Source organism: Saccopteryx bilineata, chromosome 1 (genome assembly GCF_036850765.1).
Source record: "Saccopteryx bilineata isolate mSacBil1 chromosome 1, mSacBil1_pri_phased_curated, whole genome shotgun sequence".
NCBI lineage: Eukaryota > Metazoa > Chordata > Mammalia > Chiroptera > Emballonuridae > Saccopteryx > Saccopteryx bilineata.
The window spans coordinates 10,520,872-10,540,693 of NC_089490.1; the positions used below are offsets into that span (position 1 = coordinate 10,520,872).

Here is a 19,822-nt window from a genome sequence, read left to right on the forward strand (position 1 = left end):
CCCCCAGGGCAGCCTGCCCTGGCATTTCTCTTCCTCTCTGAACAACCAGGCGAAGCTCAGGCCGAAGTGTCGCTTTACCTCCCAACGGGGAAGCCATCGTCACAGTCAACAAGACGCCCAGGAAGTAGCACCAGCAGAAGCACTTTATTTGGCAGTTTTAAGCCCACGTGTAAGGAGACCCTGTCCCCTCCAGTCTCCCGGGACCCCCTCCTCTCCCTCTCCCGGGACAGCACCACGCCCTGGCTGCAGGAAGGACAGAGGCGGGCGCTCTGGCACAGCTTCTGGCTCCGCTTCCGGGAAAGGGCAGAGGAACGCTGCCCGAAGTCCACCACCGGCCGGGAAGCAGCGGCAGCCCTCCCGACAAGGCGCGCCCACACACCCAGCACTCGTCCTGGCCCCAGCGCTGCCGGGTGGTTGTCGGGGCGCCCTCGCCCCGCTCTGGGGAGTCTGCCCGGTGAGCAGGATCCTCACGTCTCTGGCAGGCGCAAGACGGTCCCGGACGTGGTGGAGACGCTGTGAGAGACAGACAGACAGGCAGGCTGGGTCCAGACAGAGGCCCGAGGTCTGGGGGGGGGGGGGGGGACGGGACTCGGGACTCGGCCAGGGATGTTCCCGGGTTCCAGGGGACAGAGGAGCAGGGCTGCCCTAGCGGAGGAAGCAAGAGTGGGAGGAAACCCAACTTTGCTCCGGGCCACCGCTCTGCCCACTCCAGAGGCTGGGGACAAGCCTCACCAGTCCACCAGCTGGGCCCCGATGAGGTCGTGCACGTGGTAGGCAAGGCCCAGCCGCACTGAGGCGGGCGCCCGCCGGCCCAGGAGCTCTGAGAGAAGGAGCTCCCGGTACTTGGCCTTCCGAACCATGCCGAGGACCGCCTGGCGCCCTGGAGGAGAGAGGTGGGGCGCGGGAGCAGGGCGAGGTGAGGAGCCACTGAAAGGCGCTCCGGGGCGGAGGGGGGGAGCGGGGGCCTTGCGTGGCAGACGGGATACCTTTGACAAAACACTTAACGAATCTCCCAGCTCCGGGCACAGCTAGCCACCAGCTCCCGGCATCCCGGACAGTGAGGACTCCAGCGTTCACCAGCTGCCTAAGCAGGGTGCGAGGCCAGGAGGTGAGGCCTTGGCCCGGAGAACCTCTCCTCTCTTCCCGGCTAACGGCTGGACACTGTCTCCAGAAACATGAGCAGCCAGGCAAAGGGGCCAGATGACGGACCCCCCCCCCAACCCCTGCCTAGCCATTCTGTCTCTGGTCCTGTGTGCTGACCCCCCCCCGCCCTCCTCCGACACTTCCCTGCTCCCTGCGCCCTAGGACTGCTCTCAGAGCCCTGCCTGACCACAGCCCTGACGGCACTCGGCCGCTCCCAGGGGAGAAATGCGGGTCCTTCCTCTGGGACCATGCCGCTGCCCACACACACCTTGCCACGGCCCTCCCGTCCCCCTGACAGGTGCAGAGAAGCCTTCACACACGGCAGGGGTTAAAGGCGGGGGCCTGAGCCAGGTGCAGCCCCTGCGCCGATACATTTATCCTGTCCGTGCCTGGGTGCTGCTCTTTTCAACGGCATTTACGGTCCCTACCCGGCCTCTAGGCGCCTCTGCTTGGCCGCCCAGACGGCCTGAATTTTAGTCTAGGTCCCAGGTAAGACAGGCCTCCTCTCTTGGGGAAACAATACAAATTTAGAACATTTTACTGGAAAAAAAGAAAGAAAGAAAAAGGATGAAGTCAGCTTTGGGGCAGGTTCAGGGAAAGGCAAAGGACAAGGACACGGCTGGAGGGGGGGCACAGGGAGGTGCCAGAGGCTTGATCTGATTGGTCCCCCGAGCCTCACGTGATCTCTGCGTCCTTGAAGCCAAAAGTCTGTGTCATTTGGTCCTGCTGGAAGCTAAGGTCCCCACAGGCTGGAAGCACCGAAGCCAGAAACTTCTGCACGGTGCTGGCGTATGATCGGCCATCGCAGGCACTGAGGACCTGGAACCGCAGAGGAGAGGCTGGTCTGTCCCCTCCGTCACCCTGCAGTGACCTCCCCCAGGACACTTCTCTGCACGGGGGAGGCAGGCAGGTCCCCTTCCACTCAAGTCTCTCCCGCCCCTCTCCCTCACACTGCTGCTTCCTGGAGCCCATGCCCTGGGTGGGATGTGGGATGGGATAACTGTCTCTTCCTTTCTTTCTGTTTTCTTTTTGAAGTAGATCCCAATTTGTTTAAATTTTTTATGTACTGATAGTGCCCTAACTAGGTATCGAACCCACAAGCTCAGCGTATTGGGACGATGCTCTAATCAACGGAGCTACCTGGCCAGAGCCTGCCTCTTTTCTCTCTCTCTTTTTTTTAATGTTTATTTCATTGATTTTTAGAGAGAGAGGAAGGGGGAGAAAGAGAGAGACAGGAACATCAATCTGTTCCTGTCTGTGCCCTGAACAGGGATTGAACCGGCAACCTCTGTGCTTCAGGACGAAGTTCTAACCAACTGAGCTATTCGGCCAGGGCTCTGCCTCTTTTCATTTCCTTTCCCCAGTTTTCCTGCCTGCCCACCCCACCCTCCATGACACACACAGCCACACGCACTTTGGTCCTGTAGTCCTCGGTGAGAATAATCCCGTGGGCATCCAGGTCGAAGCCCAGCTGGATGACTCTAATCTCCCCCTGTTCCTGAAGTTCCTTCTGTCTCCGGAAAGATGGGAGTGAAAAGAAGGGGTCAGGTAAGATGCTCTGCTATGTGCTGGGCACTCAGCCCACCCTGAAAAAACCATGGGGAGAGAACTGGGTGAATTGTCAAAAGTCTCTTCTATATAATTGATCCTTCCACCCCCCCCACACACACACCTCATCTGTTGTGTCAAACTGTTAGTTCACATTTGCTAAGACCGATCATACACCAGACACGAGGATAAAACAGTGATCAAGACACCGGCCCTGCTGCCAGGGAATTAACAGTCTAGATTTGGGATAGAGGAAAGTGGGGAAGAATATGGGATAAAATGTAAAAAAAACAAATAAAAATCAACTAGGACGACTCTTCACCAGAATACAGCAAGAAGCAACCCGCCTGCTGAAAATGTACTCAAGTGCCAGGTAAAATATTATCTTTCAAATTGTTAAGCATCAAAGAGCTCACGAGATAGTAAGTGAACACAAGAATTCATGGAAGTAACTGGGAAATGGAGGGAATCTGATGATTTAGGCAAATCTGTCCGGCATAGTAAAAAATAACTGGGCACATAAGGAAACAAAATTCAAAAGAAACAGACCCCAAAAGTCAGGTTAGTGAGGAATTATCAAAAACAGACTGTTAAAAACAACACCCTATTGTTATAATGCTGAAGTAAATAAAACCCAAGATAGAATTTTCAGAAGAAATTAAATTGGCATAATATATTTGGAAAACATCCAAGTAGAAATCCTAGAACTGGCAAGTACAATTAAGGACTCAATGGATGCATTAAATGGACTAAGGCACAGCTAAATAAAAAGCTAATCTGGCCTGACCTGTGGTGGCGCAGTGGATAAAGCATTCACCTGGAATGCTGAGGTCCCAGGTTTGAAACCCAGGGTACATAGGGGAGTTGCTGCTTCCTGATCCTCCCCCCGCTCTCCCTCACCCTCTCTCTTCCCCTCTGTCCTGTCTGAAATTGAATAAAGTCTTTTTTTAAAAATTACTAATCTGTAAGACATATTTAAGAAAAAAAACTAACCAGAATAAAGACAATCAAAAAAATTGGAAATGCAGAGGCTAAGAGATTTAAATAATACAAAGAAAAGGTCCAATAAATGTTTAATTGGAGTCCCAGGCTAAATGAAAAGAGATAAAGTAGGAGAAATATTTGAAGGGGCACTAACATATCCATAATCACAAACATTAATCCAACTCTCAGTAACTCAGAGAACAGACAAAACAAGCAAGTGAAGAAATAGAAGACTTCAACAGTAACCCTAATTACTAAGACATAACTGAGTAATGCAAATTCTTTTTAAGTATACATACAATATTTGGCAAAACTGACCACAGAGCACAAAGCAAGCCTAAATAAGTTTCAAATGACTGAAATATGTTATGGTATATGTTCTCTGGCCACAATATCACTTATGCCAGAAATCAATAACAAGGTAGTAAGAAAATGTTTACAAATTAAGACATACATTACTAATCAACCTCATGTATCAAAGAAAAAAAAGTCAAGAAAGAAATCAGAAGACTTTTATTTAAGCAAGAGAGAGTCAGAGAGAAGAATAGATAGGGACAGATAGGAAGGGAGAGAGATGAAAAGTATCAATTCTTCCTTGCGGCTCCTTAGTTGTTCATTGATTGCTTTCTCATAGGTGCCTCGACCCAGGGGCTACAGCATACTTGGTGACCCCTTGCTTGAGCCAGTGACCTTGGGCTCAAGCTGGTGAGCCTTGCTCAAACTAGATGAGCCCATGCTCAAGTTTGTGACCTCAGGGTCTCAAACCTGGGTCCTCTGCGTCCCAGTCTAACACTCTATCCACTGCACCACTGCCTAGTCAGGAAAGAAGCATCAATTCTTCATTGTGGCATCTTAGTTGTTCACTGACTGCCTACTCATATGTGCATCGACCAGGGGCTCCAGCCAAGGCAGTGGCCCCTTGCTCAAGCCAGTGACTTTGGGCTAAAGCCAGCGACCCTGGGTTTCAAGCTGGTGACCTTTGGCCTCAAGCCAGCGACTTTAGCCTCAAGCCAGCAACCATGGGGTTTTGTCTGTGATCCCAAGCTCAAGCCGGCAACCTCAGGGTTTTGAACCTGGGTCTTCAGTGTCCCAGGTCAATACTCTATCCACTGCACCACCACTTGTTAGGCAGGAGATCTTCATTCATGACCTCAGTGGGTATTTTTGAAGCAGCAGCACAAATAATTCTGATACAGGTAGAACTCAGGACATAGTCTGAGAAACACGACCTTAAACTGGTATCTCCCAGCGCTGTGGATTTGGCTGTATTACCTTTCACTGTAAACCTAAGCTCCTTAACCTTGGGCCTCAGAAGACCTGTGAAACCCCAACACTGTACATGCACCCTGTAGAGGTGTGGCATATATGCATTTTCGATAAAGGGAGCTATTGCTTTCATTATCTCCTGAAGTGTGTAACAAGGTTGAAAATCACCCCTCGACTCACTCTTCCTACCCAATCTCACCCACATCCACACACTGACCCACGGCTCACACCTTGATAACTTCCGATTCTGCATCACTGGCCCAGAAAACCCTCCCCACCCTCCTCTGCAACAGTCCGCTCCACTTTGCCTTCGGACGCTCCACAAGCACCTCCTACTCAACTTGCACGAAAATCAACACGTCACTTCTGTCCAACCAATCAGTGCGCTCCTCCTGCTCTAGTCACGCCCCCCCAACCTCGCCCTCCGGCATCCGTCATGTCTGCGAGTTCTCTCGGGTCCCTCGCCCTCGCTCTCACCAGCCTCTCCCTCCCGGGGACACGGCCCTGGCTTGGGCCCTTTGGTCGTTCTCGGCCACAGGATCTGCGAACCTATTTCCCTGCCTCCTCGTCTCCCGACCTCCCAGCCGCCCGACACATCGTCCCCTCTCTTCGCTTCCCACGCGCTGAACTCCCGACCCGCGGCGTAAAGCGGGAACAACACTGGTGCCAGGGCCCGCTGTCACCTGACATCTGCCCGCCCGAAAAGATGCACCGCCTGGCCCGCTCCCTGCGGCCCGCGGGCTCTGCAGCACCCTCCTCGGCACGGCGGTGCCCGGCCCAGGACGGCCGGCGGAACGAGAGCTCACCAGCTGCCGGTCGGCCGCCGTGCGGTCCGGCACGAGGCTGTACACCTGGCTTCTGAGCGCGATGGGCGGCAGGGCGTCCTCGAACAAGCCGCGCGGGAACAGCTGCAGCAGCTCCGCCACGGCCGCGCGCGCCGCCCCTGCGCGGAGAGGCCGGGTCAGCGGGCCGCGGACCCAGGACGCACGGGCGGGGCGCGGATGGGGACGCCGTCCTCCCACCTCCGGCGTTGCCATGGTTACCTGCCTCGCTCCTCAAAGGCCTTGCCTCGGCACGGCCCGGCTCCCGCCGCCTCTTCAGTCCCAGGGTCTCCGGGACCAGGCACGGCCTCTTCCGGCTCATGTCCGGGATCCGGTGGTACCGGGTAAGGGGCCGGGGCCGCGCGGGAGAGGCCGCGGGAATAGAGTTCCGGCGCGGACCAATGACGTCACGAGCACGTCGGCGAGCGTTCACTAGACGCCGCGGTGACGGAAGTGCTCCCGTCCTCGCCCCAGCCTGGCTGCGAGGGGTCGGCGCGGATGCGGTTCCTTCTCCTCCCGGCCGGTCCAGCCCCGCAGCCGGTGCTGCTCGGTGGCCGCCGGGGGCTCTCATGCCCTGGACGCTCTGGCGGCGGGGCTGCCCAGGGACCAGCCTCCCGAAACCAGGGGTTTGCCCGCCACTGTCGCTGAATGATTGCGTCATCCACAGCCGAAAACCATATTTACATCTCTTTTCGACTTAAGGGTGCACCTGCTGAGACGTCATAGCTCTGCGTAGGTGGGGGTCGAGGTCGGCGGGCTCAAAGGTAACCAAATCCTTAACTCACACCCGTGGAAAGATCGCGGGGTGCGGGTGGGGCTCAAGGGGAAAGGCTTTGGGTGCCCCTGGCCATGGTTCTGAGGGGCTGGGGCTTTGGTGTTTCAAGGCCAGACCCCGAGTCTCCCTTCTCCAGGCCTCCTTTGTGAAAGAGGTACTCTCCTCCACCTCTCAAGATTTCATGGAGCCCAGAGGGACCAAGAGAGGCGCCGGGGAGATAGAAGTAGCTGAACTTGGGAACAAACTTCTCCGCCCCACACCCTCATTGCCCACAGACCCTGCCCTCTACTCCGGACCCTTTCCTTTCTACCGGCGCCCTTCCCAGCTGGGCTGTTTCTCCTTGGACGCCCAGCGCCAGTACCATGGAGATGCCCAAGCGTTGCGCTATTACAGCCCACCCCCCACCAACGGTCAGGGCTTCAGCTTTGACCTCAGAGACGGATACCCTGATCGATACCAGCCCAGGGACGAGGAGGTCCGAGAGGGCCTGGACCACCTGCTGCGCTGGCTCCTGGAGCACCGAGGCCAGCTGGAAGGGTGAGCAGAGCAGAGTGCACACACAGAGACCTGCACCTGCCCGCTCAAATGAGGAAAGCAGAGCCGGAGCGCATTCAGTCCTTAGGAGGAACTTGGGCTGTTCTCTGGGGAGCCATCTGAGCTCATGCTTGTGTCAGGCCTTCAGTCTCTAACTTCTCTCTAGCAGGAGTCCAGGATGGCTGGCAGGGGCCATAGTGACGTGGCGGGGGCACCTGACAAAACTGCTGACCACACCGTATGAGCGGCAGGAGGGCTGGCAGCTCGCGGCCTCCCGGTTCCAGGGGACCCTGTACCTGAGCGAGGTGGAGACGCCAGCTGCTCGCGCTCAGAGGCTGGCCCGGCCGCCCCTCCTCCGGGAGCTTATGTACATGGGGTACAAGTTCGAGCAGTACATGTGTGCAGGTGAGAGCTGACCCCATCCTGCAGTCCTCTCCCCCTGCCCCAGAGACTGAGAGCCCCCACCCCCGCTGCTGCTTCTCTCCTTGTACAGACAAACCTGGAGGCTGCCCGGACCCCTCTGGGGAGGTTAACACCAACGTGGCCTTCTGCTCTGTGCTACGCAGCCGCCTGGGAACCCACCCTCTGCTCTTCTCAGGGGAGGTGGACTGCACAGACCCCCGGGCTGCATCCCCACAGCCCCCCACCTGCTATGTGGAGCTCAAGACCTCCAAGGAGATGCACAGCCCGGGCCAGTGGAGGAGCTTCTACAGGTTCAGGGGGAGCGTGGGCCGGGCAGGAGCTCAGAACTGACAGCTGGGAAAGGGACTTGGGGGAAGAGGAAGGGGCTGGGGGCTGGGAGCCACCCTGATGCCTCGCCTCTCCTTACAGACACAAGCTCCTGAAATGGTGGGCTCAGTCGTTCCTCCTGGGGGTCCCCAACGTTGTCGCTGGCTTCCGTAACCCAGAGGGTTTTGTCTGCTCGGTCAAGACCTTCCCCACCATGCAGATGTTTGAACACGTCAGGGTAAGGCACCTCCCTGCCCCCACACTGAGGCCCCAGGTCTGGGGTTAAGGGCCCCAGTGTGCTTCCCTTCTCCCACTCTCGCTCTCACTCGCCTCTGCCTCCTTGGTCCTCTCCAGAATGACCGCGATGGCTGGAACCCCTCCGTGTGCATGAACTTCTGCGCCGCCTTCCTTAGCTTTGCGCAGAATACAGTTGTTCAGGATGACCCCAGGTGAGGGGTTAAGCTCTGCCTTTCTCGCCTCTGGGTCCCAGAATCCCAATCTCCAGCCCTCGACAAGGGATTCCATCTTCCCCTCAGGCTCGTCCACCTCTTCTCCTGGGAGCCTGGTGGCCCGGTCACAGTGTCTGTGCATCAAGACGCACCCCACACCTTCCTGCCCGCGTGGTATGTGGACGCTGTGATTCAGGACCTCCCGTCTCCCCCCAAGACACCCTCCCCCAAAGCCTAACACTTCAGGAAAGCTGGTCCTATCTCTGTGCAGTTAAAGGTATATTTCTAGGTGGGTCTCCTTGCTGTGTCTTTAAGTTGTCACCCTGCCCAGTACCTCAAGTACACGCAGATGGTTTGCAGTTTTATTACTACTTCTGCATGGGGGTCGTTCACTGAGTATAGAGGCTGGCGGCAAAGACGATGTCCCTCCGCAGCAGGGTGGCTGCTGTCTCCATCTTGGCGCCAAGCACAGGCTCGCCTACCAGGCGGGCTGCCCCCCGCAGCGAGCGGCACATCTCAGCCAGGCGCTGGATGCAGCGGACCACCAGGCCCTCAGGGGTCCCCGAGAGCCCGGCCAGTTCAGAGAAGGGCTGTGGAGGAGGCCAGGTGGGTAGTGAGTGTGACAGGCCTGGGCAGCTTCTCTCCAAGCAGACGTCCACAGAGCCCCAAACCGCGGCTACTCACCATGCCCCGGGCCCACTCATACACGACCCCGACCAGCCCAAAATTCAGCTCCCCCACGAACTCCTCCACGGTCTGGTTCAGGCCACAGGCCACCTGGACTTCCCCGATCCGCTTGGCCACAGCCTGGACACGTTCCACTCCCTGCAGGTGGGGACGGAGGGGTGGGACAGGGGTGAAGACCTGCCCTCCTGCTCCAGGATACGGGAGGCTCGGGTCCAGGAAGAGCCGCTCTGGCTCTTAGGAGCACTTACGGGGCTGGAGCGGTCACTTGGGAAAGCTGGGTGTGGGGACCAGGAATAATGCGGCCAGCGGAGGGAGGGAGAAAGGAGAGGAGGTCCCATACCTGTTTGAGGGTGACGGGGAGCTGCTCCGCCATGTCCCCGGGGCTCTGGCAGACCAGGCCCGAGAGCAGCGCAGCGATCTCCTCCGGCCGGAGGGCACTCAGAGCGTTGTCAAACATGAGCTCCGTGAGGAGCAGCTCGTGGCTGCTCATGGCACAAGCCACCCGCCCCGCCAGCTTCACGGTGCCCGCGTCGTCCACGTACCCCAGGGTCCGGAGCACCTGGAGGAGGGGCAGTGGGTGCTGGGTACCCGCGGCCCCCCGAACCCCCTGCTCGCTCCCACCCTCACCTGCACGCGCTGGTGGTACCCGGGGAGCAGCGGCAGGGACAGTGGGTGCCGGCACCCACCCCCGCCCTCGCCCTCACCTGCAGGCGCTGGTGGTACCCGGGGAGCAGCGGCAGGGACAGTGGGTGCTGGCACCGCCCCCACCCCGGGCCCCCTGCCCACCCCCGCCCTCACCTGCACGCGCTGGTGGTATTCGGGGAGCAGGGGCAGGGACAGTGGGTGCTGGCACCCACCCCCACCCCGGGCCCCCTGCCCGCCCCCACCCTCACCTGCACGCGCTGCTGGTACTCGGGGAGCAGCGGCAGGGACAGTGGGTGCCGGCACTCGCCCCCGCCCTCACCTGCACGCGCTGCTGGTACTCGGGGAGCAGCAGCAGGGACTGGTCCGAGAGCAGGAAGCGCAGCCGCTCCATCTCCTTCTGTACCTGCAGCCGCTCCCGCAGCCTCAGGTACTGCGCAGAGGAGAGACCCACCGGCAGGAGCGGTCAGCCCCTTCGCCCTCTGTGGGGACTGAGGCTGACCCCCGAGACGGTGGTGGGCAGCCTACTGGGGACCAGAGAGGAGGCTGGGAAGCGAGGCCCTACCTGGGCAGGAAACCGGGGGCTGTGCACGCACTGAGCCCCCCCGATCAGCTCCTCCAGCTTCCGGGCCCGGAGCCCCCCCTCCACCACAGACACGTCCTTTAGCTGGAGATCGTTGACGGGGTCGAGGGCGGGGGGTCCTGCGGGGTGGGCCTGGGCCAGGCGCAGCAGTTCCTGGACGGCAGTGGTCACGGCGGCAGCGGGAGGGTCCTTCCTGAGGAAGGCGCAGGTGGTCCTGAGATTTCCCTTCCAGGGCAGCTCCCGTCCACCTCGGGGGCTCCCCGGCCGCCGCCCCCCACTCCCCTGCGTCTCTGACTTGAACTTCGGTTGCTGCCTCTTGCGGAAGTCCTCCAGGACCTTCTCCCCGCTCACCCGGAGCACTTTGGTGGTGATGGCGGCCATGTCTGCAGGCTGGAGCTTGGCCACAGTGTGGTCACAGGGTCCTGTGCAGAGGGAAGAGCAGGGTCAGACCTCGCCCCGAACCCTGCTGTCCCGCCAGGGCCGCTGGTAGGGGCCTGGCCGGCTGTCCCACCCTCACCTTCGGGCAGGAACAGCTTGAAGCCCACAAGGTCGTCGGGGTAGGGTACAGCTGGGGAGGTGGACCCCCTCTCCTGCGCATGCTCAGACGTGGGTTTCTCACACAAAACCAGGGTTGTGAACACTCGGCTGGTGGAGTTTGAGGACACCTGAGGAGGTGGGAGGCCAGGACAGGGGAGTGAGGAGTGGACAACAGGTAGAGCCCATGGAGCAGCCATCAGAGCCCACCACTGTAGACTGGCAACCAAGTCCAGCAATACCAGGGGGCTAGGGAGGTGGGCATGAAGTGATGGGAAGGCAAGACGGACAGGTGAGCACAGCGGAGGGCCACCTGCCCCCACCAAGGGAAGACGGGGACTCCTCCTCCCACCCTGGGCCCAGGCCCCGGGTCACCTGCCCCCACGGGAAGACGGGGGCTCCTCCTCCCACCCTGGGGCCCAGGCCCCGGGTCACCTGCAGGATCACACCCAGTGTGTTGTGATGCTCCTGACTCCTCACGACCACCACCCTCCCGGCTGACAGCGACTTCAGCCCGTTCACAGACTCGATGACTTGGTGCTGGCGAGTGGGGTGGGCACAGAGGGGACGGAGGAAGGGTCAGGGACGCCGGGGCTGGGGGCCAGGAGCACCCAGAGTGTTGCTGTCTCTCCCGCCTCCGCCACTGCGCGCACACACTGGCTCACCTGAATCCGGCTCCGGGTCTCTGTCAGCTCCTCTGCCCAGCTGTAGTACTCGGGCAGGTCGGCCAGCTGGCCGGTCAGGTCCGGCTCCTCCAGGGTGCTCAGCTTCTTGGTCAGTTCAGCCAGAGCTTGTTCGTGGGCCTGGGCAGAGGCGGGGCAGGTGTGGAACAAGGCCGCAGGCTCGGTCAGCCGCGTCCCCACCTGCGTCCCGTTGGCCCCTGCGCGCCCCCTTCTTCCTGGACTGGCTCCCTGTCCCACGCCCGGCCCGGCGTACGGCCCGCCACTGCCCTCACCTTGCTGTCCTTGCGGGACGGGAACTCCGAGAAGCTCCTCCGCATCATGTCCTCCACCCTGAGGGCGTCCACCCGCAGCAGGTTCAGGATCATGGAGTACGTGAGGCGGAACTGAGACTGCAGCTGAGACGGCTTGCCCTGGGGGAGGGGGACACCGGTGGGCCTGCTGCCGGCCCTACCCACCAGCAGAGCTGCTCCCAGCTCCGCAGCTGAGGGACCGAGACAGGCTGCCTGCTCGCCTCCTGCTGAATAAGGGAGCAATCTGAGTAACATCCGCAAAGGTCCTGCTAGCTCTGTCCCCAGTGAGCGTGACTCGAGATGAGACCCAGGCTCACCCTGGGGTTTTCTCATTCCTGTCTAGGCTTTCCCCAGCAAAAGAAAAGAAAAATAAAAAAGGAGAGGGCAAAGGGGTTGGAAGGGAGAATCGAGCGGGTGCCCAGAGCCGGGACCCTCCGGCTGCTTCGGGCCGCGGCTCACCGTCATCATGCGGTGCAGGTCCACCATCTCGGGCACACGGGCCTTGCAGAGCAGGATGACGGTGCCCGTGGGGTCCAGGCCCCTCCGGCCGGCCCGGCCCGCCATCTGTATGTACTCCCCGGGGAGAAGGTCCCGGAAGGTAGAGCCATCATGCTTGCGCATGGAGTCAAACACCACCGTTCGGGCTGGCATGTTGACGCCCATGGCAAAGGTCTCTGTAGCGAACAAGACCTGGAACACGGAACAGAGCGTCAGCCACAGGGGCTACAATGCCAAGCACCCCTCACCGTAGCGCAGCTGCACGGGCACTAGGCACCGTCCGGGCCCTTAACTTGCAGGAACCCATTCATCTCTGCGGGCAAACCCTCCCTCACTCTATGTATTTAGCTCCTGTTTATTTCCTTGCACCCCCAAACCCCTCTCCCACCCCCCACCCCCATCAGTCATCCCATGGGGTTTTTTGTTGTTTTTAATACAGGGACAGAGAGTCAGAGAGAGGGATAGATAAGGACAGACAGGAACAGAGAGGGATGAGAAGCATCAATTATCACTTTTTCACGGAGACACCTTAGTTGTTCATTGATTGCTTTCTCATATGTGCCTTGACCACAGACGGGCCTTCAGCAGACCGAGTAACCCCTTGCTCAAGCCAGCAGACTTGGCTCCAAGCTGGTGAGCTTTGCTCAAGCCAGATGAGCCCGCACTCAAACTGGCGACCTTGGGGTCTCGAACCTGGGTCCTCCGCATCCCAGTCCGATGCTCTATCCACTGCGCCACCGCCTGGTCAGTATTTAATGAGTATCTCTTTGTGTGAATACATTCTTACATGTTGTTTTGTGTGCGTATAATTTGCAGTTCAGTTACAGGCAGTTCTATATTGTCTCCTGTTTCCTTACTTTTCACCACATGGTGTTTTCAGCGTCTGTAGTTGTACTTAACCCCTGCCCTGGGACAGGACATTCTGCGTGCAAGGCCTACAGTCACCTACCTGCCCCTCTGAACAGAGGGCAGCGTGGGACCACCACCCAGCACCCTGCCTGCCACAAGACTAGAACCAGCAAGGGGAGTGCAGACATGTGCCCTCCCGGACCAGGGCGAGAACTTCCTGGTGGCTTACACTCAGGAATGAAACTGAGGACCAGAGACAGTGTTACACTTATTCTTGCCTCAGTATATGCCAGGGTCCACTCCAGACTGCCCCACCCCTGTGCGGGCAGCCCGCGCCGGACCGCTTTCCCGAGACACTGCACTTTCACCAGCATGGAAGCCCGGACCTCAGCCAGCAAAAAGATGGCAGTTCACAGAGGCTCAGGAGATGGGTTTTCACAATATTCCCTAATAAAAGTGTATCTATTGTTTTTAACTGTAATGCTATTGCACACTTAATACAGTACTGTATAGTGCAGTGCACACCTGAGTTTTAAGTACACTGAGGAACCAAAAAACCCACGTGACTCGCTTCCTCGCAACCTTCGCTTGACAGCGGAGGTCTGGAACCAAACCGCTAGCTCTCGGGGGTCTGCCCGCAGTCTCCTGTCTCCCTGGCAACGCTGGGCATTAGCATTCCCTAGGTTTAACCGGTCTCATTACAGTGAAGTCTTATTTCCTGAGTATTTTCAGTTTGTGTTTCTTTCTGATGTCAACTAATTTTCTTGGTGGCTTTTGGGTTTCTCGTCTGAACGCATCCCCATCTTGAGTCTGGGAACCTAACTTACTTTCGGGGAGTTAAGGAACACGGGGAGGTCCTGTGACGGGGAGACGGCGCGCGCACCTTGACCAGCCCGCGGCTGAACAGCATCTCCACGATCTCCTTGAGGATGGGAAGGATGCCGCTGTGGTGCACGCCCAGGCCGCGGTGCAGCAGCTCGGACATGTGCAGGACCTGCGGGGGAGGGGGAGGGGGAGGGGTGTGGCCTGTGGGCGGGGCGGGCTCGCGCAGCACCCCCTCCTGGTCCCGCCAGTCTTCTGGCCGCCCCCTCCCCACCTGGGGCAGCTGGCGGTCCGAGCCGCGGAGGCGGGCAAGGCAGCGCTGCAGGAAGAGGTGAATCTCACTCTTCTCGGAGCTCGTGGTCAGGTCCAGGGAGGTGAGGCCGGAGGCCTGCTCGTCACAGCGGCCCCGGGAGAAGGTGAACACCACCACGGGCAGCTGCGCCTTGGTGCGGAGGGAGGCCAGGAGGGACAGGTACACACCGCGGTCCTAGGGGGGGGGGGGGGGGCAACGGCACAGAGGTGGTGACCCTGAACCCGGTGGCGGGGAGGGGGGGGGGGGCAAGGTGGGGACAGGTAAAGAAGTGTCCCGTAAGGTACTGCAGAAGTCTAAGCCCTGAGGGCAGAGGGAGGAAATGGGGGAACAGGCGCTCACCTGTGCAGGGCCCCCCTGGTGCGTGGGCTGCCTGGCCCCGAAGGTCTGCGCGTGCTTGCTCATCCGCTCCTTCTTGGCCTCCAGCGCCGCATAGTACCTGGGGGTGCGGGAGGTGGGCCTCAGTCCCCCCCCCGCCGGGCCCAGCCTGCCTCTCCCCCCGCCCGGCTCCCGCGCACCCCTTCGTGTGGAAGGTGCCTCCGGAGTCCAGCAGCAGGAAGAGCTCGCCCTGGGTCTTGGGGCTGTTCCCCGTGAAGAGATAGTGCTCCAGGGGCACGGGGCGGGTGACCGTGCTGATCACGTAGATCTGGCGCCGCTTCAGCCGTCTGAGCGGGAAGGAGATGGAGGACAGTGGTGGGAGTGTGGAAGGCCCACGTTCCCGCCGCCCACGCCCTCGCCGCCCACGTCCGGCCCGGTTCCCCTCCAGGCCCCGCCCTGCCTTTCCTGAAAGCTGGGCTGGGAGGCCGGCCTGGTCACTGCGGCTCTCCAAAGGCCATGGGGTCTGGGCCCCGGTGGCAGTGTCCCCAGCCCCACCTCCACACCCTCTGGTCTGTCCCGGTCTTCGCCCCCCCCCCCCCCCCCCCCGGCCATCTCACCCAGGGAAGCCTGCAGCGCCCTTCAGCACGGCACCCCGGGGCCCACAGCTCACCCAATCCAGTCGGCAAACTCCAGGGCGTTGGGGACGGTGGCGCTCAGGAGGATGATGGAGACGTGGTCGGGAAGCATGATGAGCACCTCCTCCCACACGACCCCCCGCTGGGCACAGAGGGGGGGGGAGTCAAGGCAAAGGCAGCTCAGGGGGGCTGCCCTTCTGCACCCAGGGTTCCACGTGAGGGCAAAGAAGGCGGTATGGCTTCAGGCTGCATGGACGCAGAAGCCACTAACTAGTCCTGCCGGACGGGACTGCTGGGGTCCGCAGCCCCGGGCGCCTCCTGCCCCCTTACCTCGGCATCGTTGATATAGTGGACCTCGTCAAAGATGACCCACTCCAGGTCCCGGATGACGTCTGAGCCGCTGTACAGCATGGACCTGGGGAGAAGAGGCGGGAGGCTGACACCCCGGCGGCTCCCGTCTCCCTGAACTCGGCCAGCGTGCTCCCCCGAGCAGCCGCGCCCTCCTGACCCAGACTCCACCCACGCTGCGTGCCGCCCCTCACCGGAGGATCTCCGTCGTCATGATGAGGCAGGAGGCCTCCGGGTGCAGCTGCACGTCCCCAGTCAGCAGCCCCACGTCCCCAAACGTGTTTCGGAAGTCTCGGAACTTCTGGTTGCTCAGAGCCTTGATGGGTGAAGTGTAGATGGTGCTGGGAGGCGGCAGGGCGTGAAGTTAGCCAGTGTCTCCGTGCCGAGCGGGGGCAACACCTCCTGGCCCACCCCGAGCCCTCCCAGCGGCACGTCGCAGAGCTCAGGCACCCCTGCCACCCCCCTCAGCCAGACTTCCGTCCTTCCCCTTCCTGACACGGCCCCACAACAGTCCCGTCCCACGACCGCTTCCTGGAGTAAACGCACGCAGGTCTCTCCTCCCACACCTTCTCGTTTCCACATGGGCCCCCGTTTCGGCGTCTCCCCCCGTCTCCCATCCAAAAGACAAGAGTGAGGACACGGGCCGGGGCGAGGCGCAGACAGGACGCGGGGGAAGCGGGACGGCCGGGGGCGGTGGAGGCCGTACCGCGTCATGTGCTTCTGAGCAAGGGCGATGGCGTACTCGGCCACGACCGTCTTCCCCGCGGACGTGTGGGCCGCCACGAGGACCGAGTCGTGCCGCTCCAGGTGCAGGATGGCCTGTTTCTGGAACACGTCCGGCTCGAAGGCCCACTGCGGGAGAGAGAGACAGATGGAGGCTGGAGAAGGGCGAGGGGCCCTCTCCCCTCTGGCCCACGGGGCACGCAGGGCGGCGGCCAGAGGAAGGCGAGGCTGGGACGGAGGGCCGGGCCCCTGACCTCTGGCGGGGACAGGGGACAAGGCCACGGCTGGGAGTCGGTGGGGAGCACGTGAGGACTGGACCACACTACCTGGAAGGCCGGCTGGGGAATGAGGCGGTAGAAATCACCGACGGGGGAGGTGACGTCCACGGGAATGGCCCACTGCTCCTGAGGCAGCGGCGGGGGGGGCTCTGGGGGTGATACAACGGTCGACGCTTCCTGGGCAAGCGAGAGGTAGACGTGCTAAAGGCACAGCCAGAGAGCTCTCCGCTACCACCCCTCCCACAAGACGCTGCGGTCATCCCCTTAGAGCCACGCCAGCCCACCCTCCCGGGGCCAGGCCCCTCCCTTCCCGCCTTGCCCGCCCAGAGGCACCAACCCGCAACACGAGGTCCTCCAAGCTGCTTGCCCGGGCCAAGGGCGCACTGCAGGAGGCTGAAGCGGCGTCCCCTCGGGCTCCTCCTGGTGGCCCCACCGCCTCCCGCTCCTCTTCGTCGCCCCCACCCAGGTCCAGGGGCTCCAGCAGACGACTGAGGCTGAGCAACCCGGGAGCTGGAGCAGGGTGATCTGGGGAGCAAGGAAAAAGGGGGTCCCGGTCACGTCCCACCTCTGTCCTAGAAGAAGGGCACCACGCCTCCTACAATCCCGTCTCAAACTCACCCTTCCGTGCAAAGTTCATGCCTTTCTTGAAGCCAGGTGGGACACTAAGAAGATCTGGAGGACAGGGACAGAGAGAGTCAGGACCACTGGACACAGCTGCACACATTATATGTCACATATACGTACCTAAAAACTGCCGTTTTCAGCATGTGTCGTAGCTGGGGACAGCTGTTGTAACAGTTTTCCAACAAATAACAGTAAGGGTTGTAATGGAAGGAGAACCTTTTTCTAATTCTTTTTTTCTTTTCTTGTGACAGAGACAGACAGAGATGCCGCTTCAGCCTCCTGCAGTGCGCCCTTGGCCCGGGCAAGCAGCTTGGAGGACCTCGTGTTGCGGGTTGGTGCCTCTGGGCGGGCAAGGCGGGAAGGGAGGGGCCTGGCCCCGGGAGGGTGGGCTGGCGTGGTGGCTCTAAGGGGATGACCGCAGCGTCTTGTGGGAGGGGTGGTAGCGGAGAGCTCTCTGGCTGTGCCTTTAGCACGTCTACCTCTCGCTTGCCCAGGAAGCGTCGACCGTTGTGTCACCCCCAGAGCCCCCCCCCGCCGCTGCCTCAGGAGCAGTGGGCCATTCCCGTGGACGTGGAGAGAGAGGGACAGATAGGGACAGACAGACAGGAAGGGAGAGAGATGAGAAGCATCAATTCTTCATTATGGCTCCTTAGCTGTTCATTGATTGCTTTTTCATATGTGCCTTGACCATGGGGCTACAGCAGACCGAGTGACCCCTTGCTCAAGCCGGCGACCTTGGGTCCAAGCTGGTGAGCCCGTGCTCAAGCTGGCAAGCTCGGGGTTTCGAACCTGGGTCCTCCGCATCCCAGTCCGATGCTCTATCCACTGTGCCACCGCCTGGTCAGGCACCTTTTCCTAATTCACTGAAAGCCATGGAAGGGCTAGCAGCAGCCCAGTGATAGGCCCCTTGTCCTCAGGGCCCAGACTTGGAGCCCTGCTCCCCAAGGTCCGACCTGACACCACCTCACTTTTCTCTCTTTTTCTTTTTTTCATGATTTTATTTATTGATTTGAGAGAGAGAGAGAGAGAGAGAGAGAGAGAGAAAGAAAGGGATGAGGAGCTAGGAACAGGAAACATCAACTAGTAGTAGTTGCTTCTTGTCTATGCCTTGATCAGGCAAGCCGAGGGTTTCGAACCGGCGACCTCAGCGTTCGAGGACAATACTTTCTCCGCTGCGCCACCACAGGTCAGGCTCACCTTTCTCAAAGTCTATGTCCTTCTCAGCTTCGTCCCGAGCGCTCAGCTCTGTCATGGTGGGCTCGTCCATTCCGCCTAGGGAGAGGCTGGACACATAAGGACTCCCGAGGAGGGACACGGGAACCCTTCCCCGGAGACTGGGGGCTCCCTCCCCTACAACCTCCTTCCCCTAAGAGTCACCTGGCCAGAAAGGGTACTGGGTTGGATTCCCCCACAGGGACTGGGAGCTGGGCCCTGGTGGCCGGCGAAGCGACAAGGAGGTCGTGGCCGACAGGTCTGTATTCTCCAGCAGGACCTGAGGCAAGAGATCAGAGCCACAGCGAGGGTGAGCTTGCCTCCGACCTTCCTTCTTCCAGCTCTGCTTCTCGCGGCCCGATCTCTTACCTCCTTGTAGCCCAGTATCTGGCCTGTGGTCGGGTGTCTTTGGGCCTGGAGGTCGGAGGGCACCGGGGCCCCCAACACAGTGAGGAGAGACCAGGGATCCGTCTTCCTCTGCCATTTTCTGGAGAGAAGGAAGGAATTTTCAAGTCTGCTTTCTCCTTTCTCTCAGCTTCCTGCAGGGGCCCATCCCCCTGGTCCAGGCCCCTGCAGACCCCTCACCGGGCAGCGTGCTCCAGACCGTGCAGAGGCAGCCAGGCTGGAGACGACAGAAACAACTGTGCTGCTTCTTGCTGCAGATCCGGGGCACAGGGAGGGAGGCCGTGGGGAAGCTGGAGCAAGGGCGAGAGGGGACAAAAAGGGACGGGACTCGCGTTTAGATCAGGAATGCGAGATGTCCCAGACAGACGAGAGCAGTCCAGGTGAAGTGATCCTTTCTTCCCAAAGGACAGAACAAACGACGTGCTCCCCGATCTCCACGGGTGCCGCCGGTTCATCATACACGTTCCAGATTTCAGAATCTGGGACTGGACCTGGGAACTGGACTGTCCCCCCACACACCGACTATGAGACACACTGAAATTTAAGAATCGTGACCTTTAGGAAAAGAGTCAGGGACTGGAAGGCTAGTATCTCAGCCGACAGCACGTGCTTGGAGACAGAAGGGGGCTGCAGTTCTCCGAGCTAGGGTATCCCTAGCGGTCCCCACGCGTCCTCACAGGGGCTCTGACCCACAGCGGGTCCCCCAGGCTGGAGTCTGTCCTGCGCCAGGCCAGGCTCGGGTGACAGGTGTCCAGGCTGAAAAGCGGGCGATGCTAGCCTCTACGGTAAAGAAGAGGTTTTAGGCTCAACGTGGGACAAAGGTCAGGGTCAAAAGTCACTCACGGTGCTCTCGGGAGCCCCAGGCACGTTCAGCAGTTCCCAGCGCCCTGTGCATCCCAGCTCCACAGCCCGAATGGGCAGATCCAGGGGGTCCCGGGGAGGGAGCACTAAGGGAGAAAGATCAGAGGTCAGGGGTAAAGGTCGATTCCCATCTAGGCCTTCGTTCCACTCCCTCTCCCTCACCGAGTCGCTCGGTCTCCATCATCTTGGAACTAAAAGCAGCAGCCCGCAGCCCGGAAGTGCAGCGAGGAGCCAAGGTGTGAGCCCCGCCCCGGGACGGGCGGAAGTGAGG

At 60.3% G+C, this 19,822-nt stretch overlaps 3 protein-coding genes across 10 annotated transcripts; 1 reads left to right on the forward strand and 2 right to left on the reverse strand.

Annotated features, from left to right (window-relative positions):
• Positions 1–125: 125 nt before the first annotated feature.
• Positions 126–6,423, reverse strand: STK19 (serine/threonine kinase 19). Of its 4 annotated transcripts, none has more exons than XM_066261450.1 (7): positions 5,985–6,423; positions 5,748–5,884; positions 2,558–2,653; positions 1,823–1,962; positions 987–1,084; positions 733–880; positions 126–513 (listed from the first exon to the last, which is right to left on the reverse strand). In XM_066261450.1, the coding sequence occupies exons 1-7, from the start codon at positions 6,421–6,423 to the stop codon at positions 468–470; spliced, it is 1,104 nt and encodes a 367-aa protein (XP_066117547.1). In that variant the 3' UTR covers positions 126–467. The 4 variants fall into 4 exon arrangements, 2 of the variants coding, with proteins under 2 accessions (XP_066117547.1, XP_066117461.1); XM_066261364.1 differs by having other exon boundaries at positions 5,625–5,884; XR_010729393.1 differs by lacking the exon at positions 126–513 and having other exon boundaries at positions 849–880; positions 987–1,080; positions 5,625–5,884.
• DXO (decapping exoribonuclease) lies at positions 6,393–8,620 on the forward strand. 3 transcript variants are annotated; one of them, XM_066261672.1, is made up of 7 exons: positions 6,393–6,526; positions 6,674–7,074; positions 7,238–7,476; positions 7,565–7,784; positions 7,903–8,038; positions 8,155–8,249; positions 8,337–8,620. In XM_066261672.1, exons 2-7 carry the CDS (start codon positions 6,719–6,721, stop codon positions 8,485–8,487), a joined length of 1,197 nt encoding a protein of 398 aa, XP_066117769.1. In that variant the 5' UTR covers positions 6,393–6,526; positions 6,674–6,718; the 3' UTR covers positions 8,488–8,620. The 3 variants fall into 3 exon arrangements, with proteins under 3 accessions (XP_066117769.1, XP_066117947.1, XP_066117859.1); XM_066261850.1 differs by having other exon boundaries at positions 7,670–7,784; XM_066261762.1 differs by having other exon boundaries at positions 7,241–7,476.
• SKIC2 (SKI2 subunit of superkiller complex) lies at positions 8,598–19,792 on the reverse strand. Of its 3 annotated transcripts, XM_066261157.1 has the most exons (28): positions 19,714–19,792; positions 19,534–19,637; positions 18,871–18,980; positions 18,655–18,772; positions 18,451–18,565; positions 18,271–18,345; positions 17,068–17,121; positions 16,787–16,974; positions 16,498–16,626; positions 16,155–16,300; positions 15,643–15,789; positions 15,431–15,515; positions 15,136–15,242; positions 14,666–14,812; positions 14,490–14,586; positions 14,112–14,324; positions 13,899–14,009; positions 12,128–12,358; positions 11,651–11,788; positions 11,361–11,498; positions 11,131–11,235; positions 10,679–10,826; positions 10,457–10,583; positions 10,144–10,354; positions 9,901–10,011; positions 9,277–9,495; positions 8,934–9,074; positions 8,598–8,839 (listed from the first exon to the last, which is right to left on the reverse strand). In XM_066261157.1, the coding sequence occupies exons 1-28, from the start codon at positions 19,733–19,735 to the stop codon at positions 8,639–8,641; spliced, it is 3,738 nt and encodes a 1,245-aa protein (XP_066117254.1). In that variant the 5' UTR covers positions 19,736–19,792; the 3' UTR covers positions 8,598–8,638. The 3 variants fall into 3 exon arrangements, with proteins under 3 accessions (XP_066117254.1, XP_066117164.1, XP_066117334.1); XM_066261067.1 differs by having other exon boundaries at positions 10,144–10,583; XM_066261237.1 differs by lacking the exons at positions 8,598–8,839; positions 8,934–9,074 and having other exon boundaries at positions 9,309–9,495; positions 9,830–10,011.
• Between the last annotated feature and the right edge of the window lie 30 nt (positions 19,793–19,822).

What these genes read in the sequence shown, in the direction of transcription:
- STK19 (XM_066261364.1), bottom strand. Translation starts at nt 6,423, where the DNA reads ATGACGCAATCATTCAGCGACAGTGGCGGGCAAACCCCTGGTTTCGGG. An exon ending in GCCTTTGAGGAGCGAGGCAG is followed by an intron (nt 5,885 to 5,984) that starts GTAACCATGGCA and finishes CTCTCCGCGCAG; the next exon opens with GGGCGGCGCGCGCGGCCGTG. An exon ending in TTCGGGCGGGCAGATGTCAG is followed by an intron (nt 2,654 to 5,624) that starts GTGACAGCGGGC and finishes TTCCGGAGACAG; the next exon opens with AAGGAACTTCAGGAACAGGG.
- SKIC2 (XM_066261067.1), bottom strand. Translation starts at nt 19,735, where the DNA reads ATGATGGAGACCGAGCGACTCG. An exon ending in ACCTGCACCGCATGATGACG is followed by an intron (nt 11,789 to 12,127) that starts GTGAGCCGCGGC and finishes CCCCTCCCCCAG; the next exon opens with GGCAAGCCGTCTCAGCTGCA. An exon ending in CAAGCTGTTCCTGCCCGAAG is followed by an intron (nt 10,584 to 10,678) that starts GTGAGGGTGGGA and finishes CCCTCTGCACAG; the next exon opens with GACCCTGTGACCACACTGTG.
- DXO (XM_066261672.1), top strand. Translation starts at nt 6,719, where the DNA reads ATGGAGCCCAGAGGGACCAAGAGAGGCGCCGGGGAGATAGAAGTAGCT. An exon ending in CACCGAGGCCAGCTGGAAGG is followed by an intron (nt 7,075 to 7,237) that starts GTGAGCAGAGCA and finishes ACTTCTCTCTAG; the next exon opens with CAGGAGTCCAGGATGGCTGG. An exon ending in AGATGTTTGAACACGTCAGG is followed by an intron (nt 8,039 to 8,154) that starts GTAAGGCACCTC and finishes GGTCCTCTCCAG; the next exon opens with AATGACCGCGATGGCTGGAA.